General features: G+C 42.6%; 1 protein-coding gene across 2 annotated transcripts in view; it reads left to right on the top strand.

Annotated features, from left to right (window-relative positions):
• ADTRP (androgen dependent TFPI regulating protein) overlaps positions 1-16,991 on the top strand; it is an 87,010-nt gene extending 70,019 nt beyond the window's left edge. Inside the window, exons 5-6 of one of the 2 annotated variants that reach the window (XM_084872763.1) lie at positions 4,295-4,446; positions 13,594-16,991. In XM_084872763.1, coding sequence (XP_084728889.1) covers positions 4,295-4,446; positions 13,594-13,625 — 184 coding nt within the window. In that variant the 3' untranslated portion in view covers positions 13,626-16,991. The remainder of the gene's footprint in view (positions 1-4,294; positions 4,447-13,593) is intronic. The other variant, XM_084872762.1, reaches the window with a different exon arrangement.
• Positions 16,992-17,508: the final 517 nt, after the last annotated feature.

The following is a 17,508-nucleotide window of genomic DNA, read 5'->3' as shown; positions in this document are numbered from 1 at the left end:
GGAAGGTAGGGGAGAGAGAGAGAGAGAGAGAGAGAGAGAGAGAGAGAGAGAGAGAGAGAGAGAGAGAGAAGGGAAGGGAAGGGAAGGGAAGGGAAGGGAAGGGAAGGGAAGGGAAGGGAAGGGAAGGGAAGGGAAGGGAAGGGAAGGGAAGGGAAGGGAAGAGAAGAGAAGAGAAGAGAAGAGAAGAGAAGAGAAGAGAAGAGAAGAGAAGAGAAGAGAAGAGAAGAAGAGAAGAGAAGAGAAGAGAAGAGAAGAGAAGAGAAGAGAAGAGAAGAGAAGAGAAGAGAAGAGAAGAGAAGAAGAGAAGAGAGAGAGAAATATCAATGATGAGAGAGAATCATTAATCTGGGAAGTGGGTATGGGGCGCCCAGGTCCCACAGAGAGCTACTGGTGCACAGATTCCTGAGCAGGGCTACTACTACTACTACTACTACTACTACTACTACTACTACTACCAAAGAAACAGAAAGGGATTCAATATGGATGGACTGCAGATCTAAGGGTGGATGGGTAGGCAGAGCGAGGTCAGGTAGGCTCGGTGAAGGAGCTTGGATATTTTCCTAAAGCAACAGGGACCCACTGGAATCAGGGGAGTGCCATGAACACATCTCTCTTTTAGAAAGAGTATTGGATTACTCGGGGCTTAGGGTGCAGAAAGTGAATTAAAGGGAGCAAGAAAGCCCAGTGAATAGACAATTACAGAAACCCAGGTGGGATGAAGGAGCCTAGACTGAGATCATGAAATGAGTGCACTGGAGAAACATTTAGATATGATTTGATGGGATCTCATCTGGGGCTCAAAAAAGCTGACACTGACTGAGACAGAACAATGGCATTCCGTTTTGGACTTGCTAAGCCAGTTCTTCCTCCCTCCCTCCCTCCCTCCTTCTCTCCCTCCCTGTCTTTCCTTTCCTCCTTCCTTCCATTCTTTCTTCCCTCTTTCCTTCTTTACCTCCCTCCCTCTCTCACTCCCTCTCTCCTTCCCTCTCATTCCCTCCCTTTCTTCCTTGCCTCTCTTCCTCCCCTTTTCTCTTTTATGCCCCTCCCCTCCTTCTCTTCCTTTTCTCTCCCAGCTTCTCTCCTTCTCCATTTCTCTCTCCTTTGAACATATATTCAGGCAATCCATAAAGAAGCAATACCAACTGAGTGACATCTCCTCACTCAGGCTTCTCTGCTGACTGCCCTTCATTAAATAACTGCATTCTTGTTTGATATCCTATTTGCATTCTCATTACTTTTCTCACTGTCAGTTACTACACCTATAACTTTCTTTGTACAGACTTTCTTATCTTATTTCAGAAGCTTTCCTTCCAGAACCTTATGCTGAAGGAAACAAAAATGAAGTAAATAAACAGAAACTTTCCAGGCCTGTAGAGCAATGTTCTTATTTATAGACTATCTTATATAAATGTGCATGGAAATTAGCAAGCCCTAATTTTAAGTACATAAAGTAAACAAAGTGAACTAATCCTAGTGTTTAGAATATATTCAGATGTCCTCATTGAGCTCAAACTCCTAACCCTAGCTCCTTGGGGCTGTCTATTTCGTGTTCCTCATACCTTCCAACAGTAGAATCCTGTGAATGTGCATCCCAGCACTCCTTTCCTCCAGGAATCAAACCATGACCTCCTGGTTCATAGGTTGATGCTCAGCCACCAAGCCACACTGCCAGGCCTGATGCCTCCTTAATTTATTTTTTATTTTTGTGTGTGTGTGTGGTAAAATACACATAACATAAAATTTTTCATTTTAAAACCATTTTTATGTATATAGTGTTGTGGCATCAAGTTCATTCTCATTGTTGTGCAGCCATTACCTCCATCCATCTCCAGAACTTTTTGCTTCCCAAACTGAAAATTCTGTCCCCATTAAACAGTAACTTTACATTTCCCCTCCCCCACCCAGGCACTGGCCACCACCATTCTGCTTTGTGTCTCTATGAATTTGATGACTTGTAAGTGGAATCATATTATACAATATTTATGACTGGCTTATTTCACATAATATTCTCAAGTTTCATTCATGTTGTAGGATATATCAGAATCTCCTTCTTTCTCAAGGCCAAATATTCCATTGTGTGTAAATATACCACATTTTATTTATCTGTCCATAGTTGAACTCCTGAGTTTCTTCTATGTTCTAGCTATTGTGAATAATACTGCTAGGAGCATAAGTGTACAAGTATCAATTTGAGTCCTTGCTTTCAACTCTTTTGAGTATATATCCAGAAGTAGAATTGCTGGATCATACAGTAATTCTATGTTTAATTTTTTTGAGTAGCTGTCATATTGTTTTCCACAGTAATTATACCATTTTACATACTCACCAATAGTGCATAAAGGTTCTAGCTTCTCCACATCCTCTACACTTAATATTTTCTGCTGTTTTGATAGTAGCCATTCTAATGGGTATGAAATGGTATCTCATTGCAGTTTTGATTTGCATTTACTGAATGATTAATAATGTTATGGGGAAATGCAAATCTTTTCATGTGATTGTTATCCATTTACATATCTTTTTTGGAGAAATGCCTATTCAAATCCTGTGTCCATTTTTAATTAGGTTTGTTGAGTTATAGGAGTTTTTATATCTTTTGGATATTAATTTCTTATCAGATATATGATTTGCCAACATTTTCCCCATTCCATACCTTCCATTTTCACTCTGTTGTACCCTTTGATGCACAGAGATAGCCCCTGAAATTTAATGCCTCATCCTAGTCCTGGCCCTGATATTAGTCCTTGTCTCATCCACATGCATTTGATAAACTTCAACTTTTGAAACAAGATGACATTTGGGTTTCTGAAAGTTTAATTAAGCACAGAATTTCATTCTTCCACCTTTTGATAACTTGAATATTGTTTATGAAGCATAACCTAGCCTATCCTAGGTTAAAAGAGATGAACTGCCTCAAAAGAAAGGTTTCTTAGAAGACTCTCACTGTGTGATCCCCAGAGAAGATGTTTTTAAACTGTTATTAAATTACTACAATATGCCAGGCAATGTTCTATTTTATGTGTTAACTCCCTTAATCCTTACTATGGCTTTCTAAGGTGCATGATATTTGTACCCCAATTTTATACATGAGGGCAGGGGCAGAGATTGAATAAACTGTTGAAGGCAGCATGACTAATAGGTGTCAGAACTGTGATTTGAATCATGGAAGTCTGGTTCCAAATTCTGTACTCTAAACCAGTTATAAACTGTAGCTGATACATCATCTTCCCCATATTTAATTTTATGGGACTGACGCACTGCCTACTGCACTGAGGGCAACCTCCCCACATTTAATTTTAAAAGTTATTTCAGACTTTGGCATCTTCCAGTGCAGTTGATTTCCAGAGAACTTCATTTTTAGGCTTAACTTAAGACATTGTAACTCCTCTTCTAGCATTTTTTTCCTTCTCTTGGCTTACAGAAATGATTTATATTCTATCCTCACATGAGCAAAATCTGAGCCTTCTGTAATTCCATCCATTCCTACTTAACACTCTATCCATGGCTATATCCAGGAAGTAAAATCAAGGTTGATAATGAAAATCAAGGCATATTGTGTTATAGCAATATTGTTCAATCTTTGTCTCTCCTACCCCAAAAGGCTTGGAGAGCTAATAGAAAGCAACACATGACTCAAGTACAGAAATATAAAGCCCACCTGTCTGGCTGAGAGTAGGCTCAATGTTTCAGCAGGTTATACCTCTCAGAGAAAGGAATGACTCATGTTCTCAAATATTGTCTTTGACTAATGGTATATTCAATGTCTTCCCACATTTTTTCACCATAATTGAATTTGATAGATTAGGTAAAATAGCCAAGCCCAGCCCATGAAATAGGATGTCTCATTGAATCAAATCTATCTAGAAAAGACTCACTTCTGTAGGTTTTTGGAACACCCAAGCTATTGAATAATATCCCCTATGAGTTTTTTTGTTTGTTTGTTTGCCTGGGCTCTAGAATTCATTGATATTGAACAACATAAACTGATGAACAAAAAACAGATCCAGAGACAGAGAAGCATTGATCAGACCTCAGAGAAAGGAAGGGGAGTGTGAGGGGGAGGGGGAGAGATCAACCTTGTAGGACTTGTATGCATGTATATAAGCATAATCAAAGGACACAGACACTAGGGGGCATGAGTGGGGAGGTGGGGGGGCAATGGAGGGTTAAGGACACATATGTAATACCTTAATCAATAAAGAAAATAATAAATAAATAAATAAATAAATAAATAAATAAATAAAACATAGCTTTTCTTTCTACTGTCCTAATCATTGTGGCTTGTCATTTTCTGCAGGGTCATTTGGATCTACTCTGAGACTGGTACGTGGGTATATCCTGTGTTTGCCAAACTCAGCCCAGTGGGTCTAGCAGCCTTCTTTTCGCTCAGCTACATCTGTATTGCCAGCATCTACCTACTTGGAGAGAAGCTCAACCACTCACAATGGGGTCAGTTTATTTCTATTTTACCTGCAGACTCTTCTTCCTTGTCCTTTGTCCATTCCTCCTAGAAACAAGAGAAATTAGTTCAAAGCAGAAAGCAGAAAGCAGTGACCTTGATGCTTGTGCCAAAGACTCAGATGGGTCTTATCAAGATAAGCAAAGGAAAAGCCTAGGGAAGTTCATACTTTCTCAAAGAATCCCATCACATTATCTCCTCTCCTCCCACAAACCTTTAAGGCTAGAAATGATCTTTAGAGAATTTAGGACCCAGAGAGCAAGGTGTCACCAGGCCTGGCATAAAAAAATGAATCGGGGTCATCCTCCCTTAAGTAAGGGCTTGAAGGATACAATATGTTTAAATGTCAAGGTTTTTTGTTGTTTGTTTTGCTTTGGTTTGGTTTAAAGGAAATGACCCTTTTAGCTTTTCCAAGCTCAGCAGTGCCTTCCGGGATGAGTTCCCATCCCTTTCGCATTAGGTTGCTTTTCAACCTTTAGTGAAGCATTTACCAGATAAGATCACATCCTGTACTTGAGATTGAAATTCTCATTTAGACAGGATCTTGGGCAATGAGAATATGTCAGCAAGCTAAGCTTTCTAATTATAGGTCGGTAGAACCATGTTGCTTCTTCATAAGAAAAAATAATCTTAAAGTAGTTGATTTTTAAATGGAAAGTTTCATTCTCCTCCCTGCTTTCCCCACCACCCCAATGCCCAAAATATTATTTTGTTGGAAAATTAACCACCAAAAAGTCAAAATTGCACAATACCCACGATTTTTTCCCCACCCGAGGAGAAGTACAGGAACTCTACCCTGATTTTGTATATAAGGAAGGCAAGAGTCACATACAGTCCCCCACGTCACACACCCACATGCCATTCTGTTAAATCAAAATAGAAGCGACAGAAGTGGCAACTTCCACCCAATTTATGAACTGGTGTGAAAACATAAACTGTGTATGAAAAAATCACACAATACAACAGTTTCAGAAGGCTCAGTACAAAAGAGTATATTTTTGAGAGGATATTGGGACCCTGGATAAGCAATTTGTTCATGCTTTCTACTTGTGAAGAATTTAACTGATTAAGAAAGTCCCAAAGGTAATAACCTCCTTGAAAACACTTAAAAAATGGAATACTAAAAATTAATCCCAACATCAGACTCTAAATCACAGAAAACTCCAGGAGAAAAAAAAAAGTGTTAACATTTCAAATGTGTTGATATCTAATTCTAACTTATTTTGGCTCCTTAAAAATCAGGATAAAGATTTCTGATGCCTTCCCCAAATCTATCTTTATAAAAATAAAAGAAAAGAAGAAAGAAACAAATCCATATAAAATTTGACAGATAAAAATGTACAGACAAAAAAAAATTGAGCGTAGAAAATAATAACTTTTTTTAAAATATATTTTATTGATTTCTTTACAGAGAGGAAGGGAGAGAGAAATAGAGAGCTAGAAACATCGATGAGAGAGAAACATCAACCAGCTGCCTCTTGCATACCCCCTATCGAGGATGTGCCCGCAACCAATGTACATGCCCTTGATCCGAATCGAACCTGGGACCTTTCAGTCCGCAGACCAACGCTCTACCACTGAGCCAAACCGGTTTCGGCAACAATAACTTTTTTTAATCAAAAGTATTTAGTTCAATAACGATTGATTTTTTTTTATTTTATTTTATTTATTTATTTATTTATTTATTTTTAAATCAATCTTTATTGTTCATATTATTACAAAGGTTCCTCATTTCTTCCCCCCTCCACCAGGTTCCCACCCACCCTCCGCCCCCTTCCCCTCCCCCATTGTCCTCATCCATAGGTGCACAGTTTATGTTCAGTCTCTTCCTCCCTCCCTTTCCCCGATAGTAAATCCCTTTCCAGATAGTAAATCAGTTACTTAGCATTTTCTCATATCAATAATACCTCCACATGCCCAAAGATACACTTCACACAAAAGACATTTCGAAATAGGTCAACCAACCTCATCCAGGCCCCGCACAAGGCACTCACAGATCAACACCCCAGCGCTATACTAACTCAACATATCCAGATCTAAGCCTTCATCACTTGATTCAGCAGACCCTCAAGTTCCCGCAAAAGTTTCCAGCCATGTCTGAGAGGCAGCCTTGGGGCAGGGGCAGGCGAGGAGCGAGCTGTTCCGGGCCTGGCTGCTCCGGGACTGGCCTCTGTTGCTCTGGTCCGTTCCACAACCAGCTGCTCCAGGTCTGGCCACTGCCGCTCCCGACCTGGTTGCTCCGGGCTTGGCTGCTGCTGCTCCGGGCCTGGCCACACCCAACCTGGCTGCTCTGGTCCGGCTGCTCTGGGCCCAGCCGCTCCGGGCCTGGCCGCTCCCAGCCTGGCAGCTGCTGCTCCGGGCCTGGCCGCACCCGACCTGGCTGCTCTGGGCCTGGCCGCTCCCCGCCTGGCAGCTGCTGCTCTGGGCCTGGCCGCACCTGACCCGGCTGCTCTGGGCCCGGCTGCCCCGGGCCTGGCAGCTCTGAGCCTGGCCGCTCCCAGCCTGGATGCTCCGGGCTTGGCTACTGCTGTTCTGGGCCTGGCTGCTCCCGACCCGGCTGCTCTGGGCCCGGCTTCTCCGGGCCCGGCCACTCTGGGTCTGGGTGTTCCTGGACTGGCCACCCTGGGCTTGGCCGCCTCCGCCTCAGGCCTGGCTGCCACTGCCCCAGGTCTGGCTGCTCCAGGCCTGGCTGTTGCTGCTCTGGTTCTGGCTGCTGCTGCTCTGGGGCCTGGTTGTTGCTGCTCCAGGCCCGGCTGCCACTGCCTTGTGCCTGGCCAATCTAGGCCTGGCCGCTGCCGTTCCAACATTCTGTCCTTTTTTTTTTTTTTTTTTTAAAAAAAAAACCAAAACTCATTTATGTTGCAATGTTGGCTGCTGAGTTGAGTTCTGACTTAGTCTTTGATTTTTCAAGATCTTCTTTGTGTTCTTTCTTAAGTAATTTTACTATCTTTTGCTCTCCCTTGATTTCTTCACATTGAGAACTTCTTTGGTTTCTTCCTCCTTGTCCTGGAAGCTCAGCAGGTTGGCCTGTGGCACCCCTTTGTTCTCTGCGGGCTCCTGCACTGCTTCAGCACCGCCGCCTAGGAAGCAGCCCCCGGCCTCGGCTCCATTGCCCGCGCTCAGCGGTCGAAGGCTCAGGGGCACCGCCCCCCCCCCCAGGGGCCCCGTCGCCCAGTTCCTTGCTGGAGCCTGGCTGGCCGGTGTCCGGCAGGGGCTCCTGCTCCTCGTCGTGTTCCTCCAGTCTGGAGCTTTTTTTCTCCTTCCCGCTAGGGGAGTCTAGCATCAGACTCAACAGACTGTCCTCTGCGCACAATGTGCGCGACTCCGGGGGCTCCACTTTTCGCCACTCCCCCAGGACTCCACCTCACAGCCCCGTCTCCCTCTGCTTGAGCCTGGGTCCCCAGGGATTGGGCTAGAGCTGGAGTTCAGGGCAGTCGGGAGTGGGGCTCAGCATCGCCAGAAATTTTGTTTCTTCCCGCCAGGGCAATACAGCATCAGAGTCAACATTCTGTCCTCTGCGGGCAATGTGCGCATCTGTGCGCGACTCCGTGGGCTCCGCTTTTTGCTGCTCCCTTGGGATTCTGCCACACAGCCCCATCTCCCCCTGCCTGAGCCGGCCGGGGCTCCTGTTTCCTTCCCTCCAGTGCAACCCCGCATCAGAGTCAACATTCCTTCCTGCGACTCCGGGGGCTCGGCCTTTCGCTGCTCTCCCAGGACACCACCTCACAGCCCCGTCTCCCTCTGCTTGAGGTTGGGTCCCCAGGGATTGGCCCAGAACTGGAGTTCGGGGCGGTCGGGAGTGGGCTCAGCACCGCCGGAGGCTTTGTTTCTTCCCGCTAGGGCAGGGGTCTTCAAACTACGGCCCATGGGCCACATGCGGCCCGCAGAGGAGTCTGATCCGGCCCGCCAGGTTTTTTGGGCAGTGAGTGCAGCCGAGGTGTTACAGTAGGAATTAGTAGTTCATATAGTCTGGCCCTCCAGCTCTCTGAGGGACCGTGATCTGTCCCCCACTTTAAAAAGTTTGAGGACCCCTGCGCTAGGGCAATCCAGCATCAGAGTCAACATTCTGTCCTCTGCAAGTAATGTGCGCGACTCCGGGGGCCCTGCTTTTCGCCGCTCCCCTGGGATTCCACCTCACAGCTCCATCTCCCCCTGCCCGAGCCTGGGTCCCCAGGGCCTGGCCCATAACTGGGGCTCAGCTCTGCTGGTTCAGGGGTTCAGCCCAGGCTGGGGGTTTTATTTCCTTCCTGCTAGGGAACGCCAGGCAGGCACCCAGCCTTCTCCTCCTCTCTGGCTGCGACCTCTCCGCGCGTGTGTGCGAGCACTCGTGCGAGCGCGCAGCATGTCTCTGTACCTTAGGCTTTTTTCAGCTCCTCTGATTTTCCTTCTGGTTTTCTCTTTCCTTCTTGTTGTGGAATTTTCAGTCAGTCGACTACCTGTAGCTCTGGGCGATGTCCACTCTACATTTTAGTTGTATTCCATTGAAATTGTTGTATGCTGCTGCGGTTAGGTGTCTACCTGAGCAGCCATCTTGGATCTCTCTTCAATAACGATTGATTTTGAAATTGTTAAACAAAGACTTTGAAACATCCATTGAATTAAAAAAAAAAAAATTTCACAATATTTAATATTGAGTCATTATTTTCAACACCAAGCTCTTTTTAATAAGCCTTGTTGTTTAAGTACTAGATCCATTTTTTCATTACAATTAGGTCCCACTGAGCAAACAGGCCAGCATCACCATGTGGGCCTTCATTTACATGTGCATATGTGAATGTTTATATAAGGGATAAACTATTGTAAGTGGATAGAGACTACTATGTCTCTCCTCTCTCTAGATTTCTAACTCCTTAAAAATCGAATGAGTGAAAACTCACTCATGCTATATGGCATCAGAATAGGATCATAATGTGTTAAATTCTGAACAGATCTTAATTACAAAAGGTTGAGTAGACATTAAGAGAGTAGATTACTTAAAATTTCAATGGCAGTGAACACTTTTATTAATAAATTGTCTAAAACTAAACAGAGCTATCTATGCAAACACATGTTCTCATGTCCTAGTGGGCTTAAAACACTCTAAGGCACATGTGTCAAACACAAGGCCCGCTGGCCAAATCCAGCCCGCCAGGCCTTGCAATGTGGCCCTCACCGCGCTGTCATCACTGCACTCCGCTGTCAGTTTATGACATTGTCAGTTTATGACTGTTCAGTAAACCATTCGGCCCGCGATTTAGGCTGGATTTTAGATTTTGGCCCCTTCTCTGATTGAGTTCGACACCCCTACTCTAAGGCTTCCCTCAACTATATGACTTGTGTCAATACCATTAGATTACCTCTAACTAGGGCAGCTGCACATCTCAGTTGGGTTCTGGCTAATGCCTGCTGTGCCAACGGGCACATAGTATAATATTGTCTATGCTTGGACAGTCAATTATGTGGATTCTCTATCTTGGGTTCCTCTCCAAACCTGTTCTGGATCTACTCTGTTAAAATCCAGGGTTAACCCTACTGTCTAATATCCTTCCGCAGTCTGAGATTCCTTGAATGAGAACAGAAATTCAAAGGAGTGCATTGGTGACGTGATGGGAAGCAGTGGTTAGGGGAAAAGTTCTGTGCCAGACTGCATGGGTTCCTATTTTGTTTTTACCACTCACAGACGTGTAACACTGCAAAAAGACTTGATGTAATTTTGTTTCAGTTTTCACTTGAGCATCATGAAGCCAATATTAGTACTCACCTCCTAGGAGCCTGGAGAACTCTAAATGACTTGTGTAGTGTTAAGGGCCAAGAACAGGGCTTGGCACATACAGTTAGTCACTATTGCAGTTAATCTCATTCTCCTCCAGAAAAATATCAGAAACCTTCTTGTCTATGTTGATGTTCCAATTCCCCCCTTCTATTTTTTTCATAAATTACCAATTCCCCCAGGCAAGGCGATGAAAAGTAACAACCATCTAACTGAATGCAAATTGACAGAGATGGTGCAGTTCCTGAAGAACTTAATGAGTGAAATAGGAGAACAAGCAATTCAAGCTAGAATTGTTGGAATCTATGTTTCTGAAATCCTGAGGCCAGTATAGCCCAATTGAGAGTTCTGGACAATAAGCTGATTGCTGCTCTGGCCACACCTACTACATATTGGAGACCTGCCATTTTTGTTTGGAAGCCCATGGCCACTCTCCTTACATCCTTGCGGGATATGTTCTGAGGCCTGAGACCAGAGATCCTTCCCCTCCTAAGGAAAGTTTAGGAGATGAAAAGTTCAATCTGGCCAAGTGACAGGGTGATAGTATCTTGGGCAGAATGACATTAAAACCTTCCTTTAATACTCTTTGCTCTAGAGCAATTTGTTGTTTTTTGTTTGCTTGTTTGTCTTAAAGGAGATTTTCATTGTTAAAAGCTGTTTAAAAGCCATCTAGTCTACCTTCTTGGTTTTATCCATGAAGAAATACTTTATAAAGATTGCCTTGCATGTTGTCCCTGATCATTTCATAACAAAAGGATCTTATCATGACATTACTCTTTAAGTATTTCTAAAGCTTTTTTTGTCTTTGTTGTCCTAACTTTTTTCCCCTAAATAGTCTACTCTAGATTATTCCTTATCCCTCTTCCTCTGCCTCTTTACCTTCAAGGTTTCTCCAGCCAAACTCAACTCCATCTACTTCCTGCTACTTTTGCACTGTGACTGTACTCATTGGTGCTCAAATCTCATTCCTCTAACACCTCATATCCCTCTAACCATCTGCTATTTTGCCCTTTTCCAAGCCAACCTGCTGAAACTAGGCAAATATTCTTCAAATTTTTAATTTGAAGTCTAGCAGTAGCTTTTGTGGTTTTAGATACATAGTGTAAATCTTTGTGAACAGTATGTTTTTACTTAGCTCATGTCCTGACTACTTAAATAATAAGATGTGTAATTATATATAATATACATAGTGATATTGATTAAAAAATGTTTTTGGGGTTTTTTTTGTGTTATTTTTTTTTTATCATACCAGCAGAAAACATTTGGATTTTGCAGAAGAACATTTAATTTTGGCCTAAAATATCTCTACTCCTTGGTACTATATAACGAGGATAAAGAAAGGACTAAAGACAAAAGTGGACCTAACTCCCTAACCACAAATTAGGAACTGTTCCATTCAGAAAAACTCCCATAAATGAAGAAAAGGGTGATAACAAACAACATAATTTCCCAATTATGTTGGGAATTCAGAGTTTGAAATCCATTTTGTGAACTTTGTTTGGGTAAGATTATATGATCTATTATTAAGTCAACAGTTTCCTTATCTCTGGAACTATGGAAATATGGTAAGAGAGGAATTCTGAAGAAGTCTAGAAACTGCTCAGCCCCATGAGAATTCAAGACTAAGAGCCCACCCTCACTTATAAAACAAAAAGAAAACATTGTTTCTGTTATATTCACATCATGTAAGTCTCTAGAGAATGAAATGACTATTGGAACTCCATGCAGATATATTTTCGGCGGGGGGAGGGGGGGGGCATGCCTTCTCTAGCACAGTGATAGGTATGTGAGAATTCCTTAGTGCTCCATCTAGCTGCTTGGAGTTGGATGTGGGAGACTCTGATCCAGTGCAATGAGCCACCTGTTCTCAGAGGAACTCCCACAACTACATCCAATCCTTCTTCTGCTGCTTCTCTCTAAGCCTTCATATTCTGTTGTTTCTTAAATAAAGATGGAGTCTCCAATCCTTGGCACCTGGGGTTGAGGGAGTGAGGTTATGATTATAGTTAGACTCAAAGCACTGGGGGTTGGTAAACAATATGGGTAATGAAAGCTTTAGGAGCCCTCAGAATGACTACAAGGGGAACAAATTTGAAAAGTTTATATTGGCCAAGCCCTTGAACCTGAGGAAATAAATGTGTTATTTAGTTGAAAATTTATTCATTAACAGCCCAAAGTATATACTTCAGAAAAGAGATGGTATTTGTACTTATAGACCTAATATAGATAACCAAATTGGGGAGGAGGAATTCACATAAAAAATAAATAGTAAGTGGAAGCATAAATGAGAAGAACAGGAACCCTGTAAAGCTGGATAAATTTGTAAGACTGCTGGAGTGACTGGAGGCAGTCTGAACTGATGAGGATGACAAGAACAGGACGAGGACTGTCCTTAAGAATGTGGAGAGACACCAATGCATGGATGGCCATGACAGCTGTTGTGATTAGGAACTGGCTGTCCTAGAAAATCAGTGTGATGACCAGGCCATAGCAGTACTTCAAGTTATCAGTTACTAAAGCCTCTGAGAAGGGGTGTTCCAATGACATAAGTTAGGAAAAGATTTAGAGATTACTGCTAAGGATATAATTTAAGGGCTTGGGGGGAGTCAGGGTTTAAAGCCTGAAATTAGGAGCATGAGGCTGCTATGGTACCACAGAACCAGATCTAACAGGGCTCTAACTTCCAGAAGGAACAAGCAGAGACTGAGTTGAAAAGTTTTCAAAGTAGGATTGGTAGCATTTACCAATAGACAGGATAATGAGTTAGTAAAGTTTCAAAGCTTATGCAAAGATTTATGATCATTAAATATGGAGGTAACAACTTGTTTGGGTAAATGGAAGTCATTCTAGTAGTCTAAGGCTATAATTTCAGCTGAATAAAGACCTTTTATGAGCTTATTAAAAACTAATCAATATGTAAGTACTTTTCTTCCCTGGTTGATAAGTTGATTTAGTGAGAGGTCACAAAATGACCCCTAATTAGGTGAATATTCACTCTTTCATTTCCTCTCTAATTTGATGTGGTCTCTTTGTCTCCATATGTAAAGCCTCCAAGTTTGTTGATGGATTGTGTATAGCTCTGGGAACATGTGGCCAAAAGCAACAGCAATCATTGGCTCATGTTAGATATACAAAACCACATGAAGTCCAAGGGCATCATTGGTCAACTGGCTGGCTATGAGCTAAACACTAACAGGGGACAGCAGAGTGGTTTCTTGCTGTTTTGATAGTGGTGGTATGTTTTTAGAACTCCTTGAAGGACATCCTTTTGCCTTACTAAAAGTCCTTGACTTTCCACTGCCTGAAGTCAGGGTGAATGTCAACCTACATAAGAACCCATCAGGGAAACCCTGAAGTCTTAAGTCTCTTTCTGTTCTTGTTTGCACAGGTGACATGAGGCAGCCAAAGAAGAAGAAGTGATTGTATGCTGTTTTCCAAGAAAAAGAAAGAAAGCACAAGAGGGTGTTCTTTTTCCATCTTTTTGGTTTTATTTTTTTTTTTTTTTGGTTTTTTTATGTGGATTTTTTTTTTTCTTTTTGGTGTAGGGAGGTGGTAGAGAAACATAGGAAAGTAAAAAGGACAGAAAACAATATTTAAATTAAGAATAGGGTATGAAGGTAGCTCAATCTGAGGACTCTTGGGTTTTAAAAGGCCATACAAAATTAACTCCTGCTGTCTCAGAATTTGTGACCTTTGTCTGAACTCTGTAGAGTATGGTCTGTGGTCAAAATCTGCCCAGAAGCCAAAGAAACTCATAAACTCAGAGTCAGAGAATGTTTAGACAGAGAAAGAATTTAAGATCATCCAAAATCTTCACTTTACAGAGGAGGTTGCCAAGGATGTAGATGAGAAGTTACCTGCATGAGGCCAGAGTTAGTGTCAGAACTGAGTCAGGAGCTTTTGTCTCCCAAATCTTTTAACTTTCAATCCTGTGTCATGTTTTTAATAATCCCAACTTTCCTAAAAACAAGCATTTTCATAAGCTAGTTATTTTCATGGATTTCTCGTCTATTTCCCCCCCTCAATCTAGACAGGTGTGCAGGGAAATTCTACCTGATATGGTATAGTGGCAAATTATTTGGGGCAATGAGAAAATCAGTTATAAAAATATTAGGAAATCTTTCCCCCATGTGAGCAGCATTCAGGGCATATCTAAACACTGAACATAATGACATTGTCCAAACCTCTTCCATTCAAGTATTGATTAACTTGTCAAATAAATGTTGTACATTTTACTTGAGGAACAGTCTAAGTGGGAAGTGATATAATTATGAGGACTGCTGAGATTGCTTTGGTACAAAGTACTTTGCTAAGTTAGTTTATGATTTAACAAAGCTGATTGTCAGCAAGCACATTCATGAACCCTGCTTCGATTTTCCTAATGGAATTTTCCAGGTCTGTTTTTGTAAAGAAATACATGGTGGGTAAAGATAGTCAAATCTAGTGGTGTGTCAAAGGCCCAGGGGCATTGGGGTGTGGGCACCAGAATAAATAGTACTTGAGCTTTACAACCAAACATGATACAGAAGAAATTTGGTGAAAATGGGTAAAACCTGGTAACACTGTATCTGGGGCCAAATTAAATCTTGATTGCTGCATAACTGACCATTGTGCAATATCTGTTCCAACTCTAAAAATGCCTCAAAAATACTTAGAGTGGTCTTGCAGGGTTGGGGAAGAGAGCAGACTATACCAGTAAGTCAGCAGTATAAGGGAAGACTAGGACAGACACCAGGAAACCTGCCTGATCCCTACTCCTCTACTCTCATGTAAATAGGAGCCTCAAATCCTTCTGGATTGAGCTGGGACACCCCCTCTTTTCCTATACCTGCTGCTTCTTAACTGCTCCAAGCACCTGGTCTCTGCAAGAGCACGGAAGCAGTTGGCACAGTGGAAATTCCCCAAATCTGAAGCCTGCAAGGGATCACCCAAATTTTCCACACCCCAAAGATGACTCTGGCTGCATACTTCTAACAGTCATAGCAAGCTCTTGGCTGGAATGAGCCTGCAGATTTTCTTTTTTTTTTTTTTTAAGATTTTTAAAAAATATATTTTATTGATTTTTTACAGAGAGGAAGGAGGAGAGCTGGAAACGTCGATGAGAGAGAAACATCTACCAGGTGCCTCTTGCACACCCCCCACCAGGGATGTGCCCGCAACCAACGTACATGCCCCTGACCGGAATCGAACCTGGGACCTTTCAGTTCGCAGACCGATACTCTACCACTGAGCCAAACTGGTTTCGGCGAGCCTGCAGATTTTCATTTGTGGCTTTACTGTCCCTAGAACCAAAGTAAGCCTTGATTGCTACATGACTGGCCGTGGTACAGTATCTATTCCGACACCAGAACTACCTCAGATTCATTTCCTATTGAGCACATACACAAGCACACATGATTTCTTGGTGCTGCTGTAGCATTGAAAAAGAACGGCAACAAAACACCCATGAAGAATATTGATTAAATATTCATTAAAAGGTATGCAGTGCCCATATCAGGTTGTGTTGAGCTATTAGTATGTAAAAAATATATATAGAAATGATTACATACCAGCAATAATATATTTTTTAAATTTTATTTTATCATGTAAAGGATTACAAATAGTAGTACATATGTCTCCTTTTTTTCCCCATTGACAACCCTCCCCCCCCCCCAGTCTCCCCTATCCCCCGGCACATGCCCTCACCCTCTCTCCCCCGAGTATCTTGCATCAATTGGTTATGCCTATATGTATTAATATAAGTCCTTCAGTTGATATCTTACCTCCCCCTGCCACAGCCCTCCCCTACCTTCCCGCTGTAGTTTGATGGTCTGTTTGATGCTTCTTTGCCTCTGTATCTACTTTTGTTCATCAGTTTATAATGTTCTTTATATTCCACAAATGAGTGAGATCATGTGGTATTTATCTTTCACTGACTGACTTATTTCATTTAGCATAATACGCTCCAGTTTCATCCATGCTGTTGCAAATGGTAAGAATTCCTTCTTTTTTACAGCAGTGTAGTATTCCATTGTGGAGATGTACCACAGTTTTCTAATCCACTCATCTGCAGATGGGCACTTAAGCTGTTTCCAACTCTTAGCTTTTGTAAATTGTGAACAGGGATGCATATATCCAGCAATAACATTTGTATCATGTCATGTAATTTATAGCCACACTCACCTCCGTGATCTCATTTTATCCTCACAAAAATCGTAAGTAGAAAATGCATTATTGTTCTCATTTTACAAGTGAATATACTGAGTTTCTGATATTGGTATCCTGATAAATGTTTTAAAATCAACTTGCTAGGCCTGGCTAGTGTGGCTCAGTTGGTTGGCTGTTGTCCTGTGCCTCACGAGGTTGCCAGTTTAATTCCCAGTCAAAGGCATAATCTAGGGGTTTGGGGCTCCATCACCAGTGGGAGGTATGCAGGAGGCAGCCAATTGATGTTGTGCTCTTACATCAGTGTCTCTCTTCCTCTTCCTTCCTCTTACTCTAGAAATCAATAAACTATTCTTAAAGAAAAACACACAACTATCTGGAAAAAAATTTTAAGGTTCTTATTTATAGTGTTTGCCCATTTTCCTGGTGTAAATACTTTGCCATGGCCTTTTTCCAAGCTGTCAACAGGTCACTGAATGCAGAGTTGGGAAGAGATATAAACCACCAGTTGGTCCTTGTAAACCTGTACAAGCTGATTCCAGTTCAGCGGTAGGTTCAGAGAAGGGAAAAGACAGGGCCAAGGCCACACAGATGGTTGATTCCTGAGCCAATCTTCCTTTTTATCCCAGAGCAAAGCAATAAATGGTTATGCAAAAGCCTTTATTTAAAAAAGCAAAAATGTAAGTATATCTGCAAGGCTGGATAAAAAAATAAAAGAGGACAGGGGACCCTAACTTGGTGGAAACTCTCACCCATGCATGCAGGTAGAGGGAGGAGCGACCCCCCACCCCCACCCCCCCCCCCGCTTCAGGGACCTCACTGCTCCATCCCCAAGTGCATGTTCTGGAGGCCGGTCTCACATGTGACGCTAATTTTGAATTTGGGGAGATTTGTCTTGTTTGCCTAAACAAAACATTAGCTCTACCCACCCACTCCCCAGGAGAGTCATACATTTTTCAAGCTATTTCCAGCTCCTCTGCACCTCCTCGCAATACTTGTCATAACAGGAAGTCAGTTTCATATACTGTAATAATCCCCAAACACGTTGTGCCTGCACAGGGAGAGTGTGTGGGGGGGGAGGGGAGGGAGGAGGGTGTGCTGGGGGAGGAGGGAGGAAGGAGTGAGGTGAGGCCAGGTCTCCCATCCCTAACCTGCTCTC

The sequence above is a fragment of the Pipistrellus hanaki genome (genome assembly GCF_964339955.1).
Source record: "Pipistrellus hanaki genome assembly, chromosome: 2".
Classification (NCBI taxonomy): Eukaryota; Metazoa; Chordata; class Mammalia; order Chiroptera; family Vespertilionidae; genus Pipistrellus; species Pipistrellus hanaki.
This window is presented reverse-complemented; position numbering and strand designations above follow the sequence as displayed.